This window comes from Indicator indicator, chromosome 1 (assembly GCF_027791375.1).
Source record: "Indicator indicator isolate 239-I01 chromosome 1, UM_Iind_1.1, whole genome shotgun sequence".
Lineage (NCBI taxonomy): Eukaryota > Metazoa > Chordata > Aves > Piciformes > Indicatoridae > Indicator > Indicator indicator.
The window spans coordinates 23,794,520-23,803,000 of NC_072010.1; the positions used below are offsets into that span (position 1 = coordinate 23,794,520).

General features: G+C 47.6%; 1 protein-coding gene across 1 annotated transcript; it reads right to left on the reverse strand.

Annotated features, from left to right (window-relative positions):
* Nucleotides 1-760: 760 nt before the first annotated feature.
* On the reverse strand, nucleotides 761-7,935 carry HMGB1 (high mobility group box 1). Its single transcript, XM_054381246.1, has 5 exons — nucleotides 7,879-7,935; nucleotides 4,863-5,025; nucleotides 4,436-4,581; nucleotides 3,343-3,517; nucleotides 761-1,381 (listed from the first exon to the last, which is right to left on the reverse strand). Exons 2-5 carry the CDS (start codon nucleotides 5,010-5,012, stop codon nucleotides 1,205-1,207), a joined length of 648 nt encoding a protein of 215 aa, XP_054237221.1. The 5' UTR covers nucleotides 5,013-5,025; nucleotides 7,879-7,935; the 3' UTR covers nucleotides 761-1,204.
* Nucleotides 7,936-8,481: the final 546 nt, after the last annotated feature.

Below are 8,481 nucleotides of genomic sequence, written 5' to 3' on the forward strand. Positions count from 1 at the left end.
ACCATTTATAGAAATCTTAGAAAGAAAAAAATCATTTCTTGTGGGCCATTTGCTACCAGGAGAGTTTCATGGTATAAAGCCCGTGGCCATCACCAGACCTGTCACCAAAAAATAATATGGTAATTGCATGCTTTTTTAACTTTACACATTTTTAGGTACGCTCATCACTTGCCAGTGTTCAGAGATTTACAAATACAACTTCCATTACATGGTAATGGAGCTCACACCTGTAAATTTCTCTACACTAGATGGGCATACACTCTTCCTATGGGTCCTTCTAGGACAAAATTTAACGTTCCCTCCCTCCCCACATCCCACCCCCTGCCCCAAAGTATTTAACTTCTGTAAAATTGAACTCTATACTTCTCAACTCTCCAAGACTGGTAAACTCATGCAACTCAATAGAATATTTCACAAAGATCTGAACAAGTATCAGTCTGCTGAGATTGAATTTTTCATTTTGTTTCCAGTTACGGAAGAACATCCTTTCATCATATGCCTATGTATTTCTTTTCTTACCCTACCATGATTATGCAGGGTATGCAGATCAAAGCTTTGTTTATCAGCTGGTTATATGAAAGATGAAAACTGTAATATTCCTGTGATCCCAAACAGGTATTCAATAAAGCAAAAGATGAGTTCCCCTCAAGAAAATTAAAAAAAAAAAAAAAGAGAGAGAGAAAACAAAAAAGAAAACATATGATTTTTCAAGGGCACCTATTAAAAGGACAACAATACTAATAAAAAAAAATGTATTTACTTAGAAGCATTCAGAATGTCAACAAAACAGCTGCAACTTTTTTTCTCCTTTTTGCAATTACAGAGTGGTATTCAGTTTAACAGAACAACAATTGTTTTTATGATGCATCAGAGACAACTGAAGATGAGAAACGAACTACATCCCCATGGATAACTAATTTGTGCTGTGCACCAACAAGAACCTGCTTTAAAACTCCCATGCCAATTTACAACCCCCACACTGTACCAGGCAAGGTTAGTGGCCATTGAAATACCACTAAGGACAGGGCTATCTAAAGACACATTCGGTAGTGTGTTAACTATACAAAAAAAGAGACACTGTACAGTTTAAAAACAAATCTTACACAGCCTTACATTTCAATTTTTTTTTTCTTTAAAAGGAGTGAGTTGTGTACAGGGGGGTTAAATGCTTTATAGACAAGAAAGAATTTGCTCTAAGAGAGACTTATTCATCATCATCATCATCTTCCTCCTCCTCCTCTTCCTCCTCTTCATCATCTTCTTCCTCTTCATCTTCATCCTCATCTTCCTCCTCCTCCTTCTTCTTCTTGCTCTTCTCAGCCTTGGCAACTACTTTTTTGCCTGCATCAACCTTCCCTTTGGCCCGATATGCAGCAATATCCTTGGAGAAGAAAAGCAGGAAGAATCTCTCAAAAGATTTCATCAGCCAAGAGCTCAAAGCAACTTGTGAAACCAGAACCTCACAGGTATCTGCCCCTTCTCCACATCCACTGGAGTAGAACCAGGAGCTGCAGATTCAGTTATGAGGTGAACTAATGCCAGAGAAAAGGGGAATCCTCTAACACAGAGATGATACTGGGGCAGTGCTTACAGATGCTGAGGAATCTCTACTCTTAGGATTCTGGGAACAGGTTGGAAAAGCTGCTGCTTCAGATGGGTAAAGGACAGCTGAGCCCCCTATCCCATAAGGAAATTAAGTACAGATGTCTTAAAGTCCCTTCCTACCCTTCCTAGCCCTACTTTCTACAATGCCTTAAAGAAATGCACAGGAAAATCCTTGTTTGAGGCACAAAATTGTAATTAGCCACCTGAAATGCATTGGAGTGACATAGCCTAATATTTCCAATGTTATGCATCAGCAAGGAGCAATTATATAGCATTCTGCATAACTGAAGTTTACAAAATAAAAGGTATAAGGGCTTGATTAAAGGGTAGACAGTGCCACCTTCTGCATGCAATACATTTATTCTAGTGGTTTGTAACACACAAAATTTAGTTCCTGTCATAGGAAAGTCAAAACTGTACCTGGAAGACATAGCCAAAGAAGACTTTCTGATTTTGTGTCAAAGTAAAACAAACAATTACATAACAGAATTGATTTACAGGACTTAAACATACCAGCTACAGGGAAACGGCAACACCTTTATGCAGACAGTCCAAACGTTCAAGTATTCCCCACCCAGCAAACATTACACCACTAATCTTACAGCTCCCTCAGACTCCCTTACAACTTAGCATGATATTTTCAGAAGATACGATATCCACTTAGTCAAAGACCAAACAGTGAAACACTGAAAATACAAATGGAACTCTAAGGTGCTGTAAAGAAATACACACTAGTGAAGATTAAAATATCTGGGAATAAAGATTAACCATTTAAAAAGTCTCTTACAAGTTGTCTTGGCTGTATGTGGAATCACTGTGCTAAAGAGTTTAAGCTGCACAGGAAGGACAACAGGGAAAGCTTCTAGCTTTGCAGTTCCTCTCTGACATATCATTAAGACTCAAAAGGGGCCACCTTACTCACTACAATGCTACAGTTCTGAAGAGGTTTTGTTTGCCAACAGAAGAAATACCCAGAGGAAGGTCAAGGCACACAAGTGGATATACATGGTGTAGGTTAGCTATAGGAGGTCGCTGACTCGTTGCAAAGCATCATCACAGGAGGCTAACACGCATCACTCTCCTCCACCTCCCTTACTTTCTCTGTACTGGGATGGGACTCTGCTTTTGGCACAACACATTTCTGGAGCTCAAATTATGAAGTCAGGATTTAGCTTTAATAATTTAAACTGTATGTGACACTGCTTCATATGTATTATTAACTATGTTAATCACCAGAAAGGAGATGGACACAAAATAGTTTCAGACGAGCATTTTTCCTGTACCTAACATCTCATTGGCGTTCTTGCATTATCCCAAGAACAAATTCTTTCAAAGCATCTACGTGGATCAATTACTCTAATGTTTAGGGATGCTCATCAGTATCTTCAAAATTAGGGAGAACCAATTGCTTCTTTACTGGCATTACTTAGTACGACCATCCTTAACTCTGATACTGCTGTGACCTATTGTTTCAGAAACACTGCAGACACCACACTAGCTAGTAAAACATCACTGATGGTCTGGTATTACAGACGAATGCATAGTTCAACATAAGAGGACTGCAATTTTGTGTTGTGGTAACGAACTGTATGCTCCCTTAGATGGTTGTTTTCCAACAAATACCAAGATGTTTGTCATTAAGCACACTATAATTTGCAGTATCAGGTATCAAGGAAAAAAACATATCGAAATTGAGACCTGACCTCCTCAAGGTATCCCAATAAATGTAGACATTACCTTTTCATACTTCTCCTTCAGCTTAGCAGCCTTTTTTTCATAAGGCTGTTTATCATCTGCAGCAGTGTTGTTCCACATCTCTCCCAGTTTCTTTGCAACATCCCCGATGGACAGGCCAGGATGTTCTCCTTTAATTTTTGGACGAAACTCAGAGCAAAACAAGAAAAAAGCCGAACTACAGAGGAAAACAAAAATAATTTTAATTTTGGACTTAACTGTAAAAGTTCTGTGACTTTGCTCCTCTTTTCTAAGAGTTTTGGAAAAGCACCTGGAAGAAGACATAGGTTAATTACAATGGAAGGTATCAGAACTTAATATGGTAACACATCCTTGTCTCTTAAAAGTAATGACACACATCTGGTCCCATTTTTGGCAGGACTGCCAGGAAGGCAAATTTTATATACCATCTGTAGAGGAAAATCTTAGAAGAGCAGAATGTGTGAAAGGAGCAAATGTTCTGTCAGAACTGTTGACAGCAGAGAAGTTGTGGTATTTCCTATGAAAATCAGGATTCCCAGGTAAAGGCATCAACATAAATATCAACGTCACTCACACAGGAATTTCCCTGTTCCTTTCAGCATTGCCTCAATTTAAAACACATGCAAAAATGTATTGCTACAAAGTACTAATGTCTAGTACCAGGAGAAACTGAAGTCCATGTTTCTATGTAGTGGCTGAAATTTTACATCTACAAGGTGGAGTTTTTTTGTATGAGATCACCCCTCTGACCTGTTCTATGCAAAACCCTCTTAATTTAAAAGGACTGCAAATCAAAAATTCCGCTCAACTCAGCAGGTGGGGAGAGCTGGACCTGAAGTATTTTACTGTTGTTTTGCACTAGAATGAAGAAACTAACTGCAAACTCGAGTCAGAACTGTACATTGCAAATTTCTGCAACCATTTTTAAAGGCTGATGTTATTCCAACTTAGATAAAGAGGGTCAACCTGAAATCAAACTTGTAACTAAGCCACTGGTCAGGAAAAATCAGTCTTGTATTTCTGAAGTTCCTAAATGCAGATAAAATGATCATTTTATAGATTCACTCCAGTGTGATGGTCCCAAACAAGACAGCTTAACTATAAATCTACTTACGGAGGCCTCTTCGGTGCATTTGGATCCTTGAACTTCTTTTTCGTTTCCCCCTTAGGTGGTACATAGTTTTTCATTTCTTTTTCATAACGAAGCTTGTCAGCCTTTGCCATATCTTCAAACTTTCCTTTCTCCTTAGAAGACATAGTCTGGAATGCAATTATAATCACACAATATATGAAGTTGGAAGGGACTTGTAAGAATTAAAAACATATTTTAAGATTTCAAAAGCATATCCAAGTCCATTCCAAAATTTTACTTGAGGGAGGCTAAAGTTAACTCAAAAATAATGCATAATTACTACTAATCTTACAACTGTCCTTCGCACTTACCTACAACTTCAACTTTTAAGGAACTTAGTCTTGAATAGTATTTCAGACAAAACAATCACTTAAGAGTTTTTGTGGTTTGCTTAAGCTGTTATTCCTACCTTCCATCGCTCTGAGCATTTTTTTGAGAACTCTGAAAAGTTCACTGAAGCATCTGGATGTTTCTTCTTGTGCTCCTCCCGGCAGGTTTGCACAAAGAAGGCATATGAAGACATTTTACCTCTCGGCTTCTTAGGATCGCCTTTGCCCATTTTTGATGATTTTCTGTAACCAAGCCAGAAAGACACCTTTAAATTTTCCCATTTTATCAACCAATGTGGGAAATTAGCCAGGATGAATGATCATGCCAATCAAGACCCAGCAGAACAGTGTTCTGAAATCATACAACAGGAAGTTCTCCTCTTCTGGAAAATTTACTGAAGATTTCTGCTATTGCTGTTTGAGGTGACCCAACCACAAGCAACCCGGAATCCCAAAAGGCCTTCAAAACATGCAGTTCTGGTCTAATACTAATAAAACCATCCCTTTCAACCAATCTGAAAGCAAGTACTACCATCAGTGTAGAGAAGACTGAACTCCTTGATTACTGCTATTGGATAAATCCTATGCTTGGAAGGAGTAAATTATACTGGAAAAAGGAGAAGAACTACATGAGTATCTTGTCTCAGCTGGATTTATAGGCTAATAATTTTCTTCTTCCTTAAGCCTGTATTTCTATTTCACTCCCCTGTAGGCCTTGGGTGCTTACTTGCAAAAGATTTTTTTTTAATAGTTTTTGCATGACATATAACTCTTGTAAGTGTACTGCAAAATCTACTCTTTTTATAGGTATACCTAGAAATACAGGAATGAAACACCCCACAGAGTATAGTATGTTATGACCAAGGCAAGGACACTAGAAGTATGACATTTACATACAACTAGCAAAGCTGTACTCATTTCAAGGACTATCAGACTCTGAGACACAGAGAATGCAAAACACCTTCCTAGAACTTTCACACCCAAGTCAGACATTCAGAGTATTTCTTCATAGCTCCCTGGAAAAAGCCACTCGCACCCTGACAAACTCTGCTCTTCAGCAGACAAAAGACAAAAAAAAAAAAAAAAAAAATAAAAAAAAATTTAAAAAAAAAAAAGTAAGTGCAGGCACTGCCTGTCGGTATTGCCACAGAAGCAGCATTTCCTATCGGTTTGGCGGATAGACAGAAACAGATTTCTGCTCTGTGACTAAACACGTCCGGTTTGAAGTTTCTATGAAGTAAACAAGAGTGCTGAAGAACCAGGAGCCGCTCCTGCCTGCCATGGAGACGTTTCCAGAGTCAGGCAGCACTCAGAGCTCAGCAAGCGGCGAGGGCACTTCTGGCTGAGTGTGGGTGGAAGGCAGTGAGGGCCGAGGGCACGAGTGGTGCAGACGCCTAAAGTGATTGTGGGAAGGAGTAGGCACCATGACCCATGCGCTGCAACCGTGAGCTGGCATTTAAATGCCTCCTTCCCGCCATTTTGGACGCTTCCCATGCGAGGGGGCAGAGGAGAACTTCAGAAGTCTCCTAAGAGACCGGCTAAAGGGTGGAAGAAGAAAACATGGGGCAAGACGGGAAAGGGGAAAAAAAAAAAATAAAAGTCGTCCCGTTATTAGGGAAAAGCTGTCGGAGTTTTATTGTGCGTTCACAGGGCTGCAAGCACATGCCCAGGAGCCAGTCACCAGGGCTGCGGCTACCCGCGGACGGCAACCCCGGGTCCCGGCCGCCGCTCGCAGCCTTGGGACAAAGCACCCGCCCGACCGCCGCTACCGTCCCCGCGGTGGGGCGCGCCATTCCCAGCATTTCCCCCCTCCCCGTCGCCATGAGGCCTGGCCGGCGAGGCGCGGCCTGCGCCGCCGCAGCGGCGGTGGCGGGAGCGGCCGCCATGGCGCAGGCTCCTGGCGGAGGAGGTCACCCGCCGCCGAGGCTCCTTCCATTTTGTGCGCTGAGGAAAGCGGGCCACCCCCCCACTCCACCACACCCCCACCCCCCCAGCGGCCCAGCGGGCGGGGCAGGGAGGCCAGGCCGCGGGACCCCCGCCGAAGGGCAGCGGCAGGGGCGGGCGACGACCCTCAGTCCGCGGGGGCGCGGCGCGACAGCGGCTGGGCGGCGCGGAATGGCCGCTGCTGGCGTCGCCCGCGCTCGCCGCCGCGCAGAGAACATGGCTTCTTCCTCCCTTCCCTTCCCTTTGTGTGAGCGCGCCTGCTACCCTGGTGCACACGCTCAGCCATTGCAGCCGGGGGAGGGCGGGCGGGAGGAAGAAAGGGGGAGGTGGGTGGGTGCGGGAGGGGGCTGGGGGGGAGGCCCAGCGCGCTTTCAGCGCCTGCCTGAGCCCCGCGGAGCGGGCAAACCCCGGAGGGGACCCCCGCTCGCTCCCGCGCCCTGTCGAGTTGTAACAGCCCCTCGGCTGCGGGCCCCGCGCCCGAGCGAACAGCAGTGGCTGGAAAAAAAAGTTCCCCCGAACTGCGCCCCCGCCCGCCCGAGCGCCTCTCTGCTCCACCACCGCCGCTCGCCTTGTTTTCTCGCTCGCGGCTCCCGTCAGCCATGTTATAGCCGGGCGGCCGCGGGGCCAGCAGCTCACTGGCCCGTACCCCGCTGCCCCCAAGCCCGTCGCGGACCCGACGGCGGCCAGCAACGCGGCATGGCCCGTCCGAAACGGCCGCCGCCTCGTCGCGCTTGTACCCGTCGGCTGCCCCGCCGCCGCAGCGATGGCTACGGCGAGGCACCGTAAGCAGCTTACGGTGGGGCACCGCGCGGCCCGCGCCTCCGTCGGCGGACGACCCCCAGCCGCTCGGCCCCCACCTGGGCGGCTTCCTTGTCCCGTCTCCCTCCCTCCCTCCTGCCGCTTCGCTCCTGAAGTCGCCCGCCGCCTACGGCGCGCCCCCGCCCCGCCCCGGCCGGGGGGCTCACCGCCCGGGAAGGGTCTCCCGGGCGCAGCCGGGGTCGCCTTTGTGTGCCGGCGCCCGAGCTGGAGCTGCCCCGCGCTCTACGGCCAGGCAGCGGCGGCGGCAAGGCTGGCAGTGCCGGCTCGCCGCCCGGCTGCGAGCGAGCGAGCGAGCGCGCTCGGCCGGCCCAGCGGCCCCCGGCGCGTACTCACCCGTGTCAAGAGTCGGCACACAGCCCTCGTTCGGCCCCGAGCCCCAGAGACGCTACCCCGGCCACCCGCCCGGCCCCAGCGCTGCCTGGGTCCCTGTGTAGCCCGGTGCACTGCAATGGCTGTGAGAGCGGGATCGATACGCAGCCTCCTCACACTCTCAGCGCTGGTAACATTACTCTCAACACAGCCCCATCCCCATTGGCTGCCGCCAAGCCAGCCGCCCCACCGATTGGTCGAGGCCCTTCCATTGTCCTGACCAGAGACCTTCGCTTATTGGGCGCGGCGCGAGACACGTCACTGAGGATTGAAAGGGCGCGCAAATATAAAAGTGAGTGGAGGGAGTCGGGTGGCGGCGGGATGTGGAGTTCTGAGGCGGCAGTTCGGCACTGCACTGCCGGTTGTGAGAAGCGCAGCCCGCTAGCCGCACCGCCTGCCGCTGCGGCGGTCCCCTCGCCACCAGGGCCATTCCTCTTCGCCCTGGGGGTCCTCTTACGCCTCGCCCTTGCCGTCTCGGGGAGAACAGGGCACAAGGGGCCGCTGCCGCGGGCGCTCCCGCCCCCCGCGCTCTGCTGCACCTCCCTGGCGGGCCGCGCGGCCCCACTT

Bases quoted from the DNA above. Each gene is read 5' to 3' on its own strand.
- HMGB1 (XM_054381246.1), bottom strand. From the start codon at position 5,012: ATGGGCAAAGGCGATCCTAAGAAGCCGAGAGGTAAAATGTCTTCATAT. The intron at 4,582-4,862 runs GTAGGAATAACA...ATTGCATTCCAG, and splicing joins AATGCTCAGAGCGATGGAAG to ACTATGTCTTCTAAGGAGAA. The intron at 1,382-3,342 runs GTAATGTCTACA...TTCTTCTCCAAG, and splicing joins TGAAGGAGAAGTATGAAAAG to GATATTGCTGCATATCGGGC.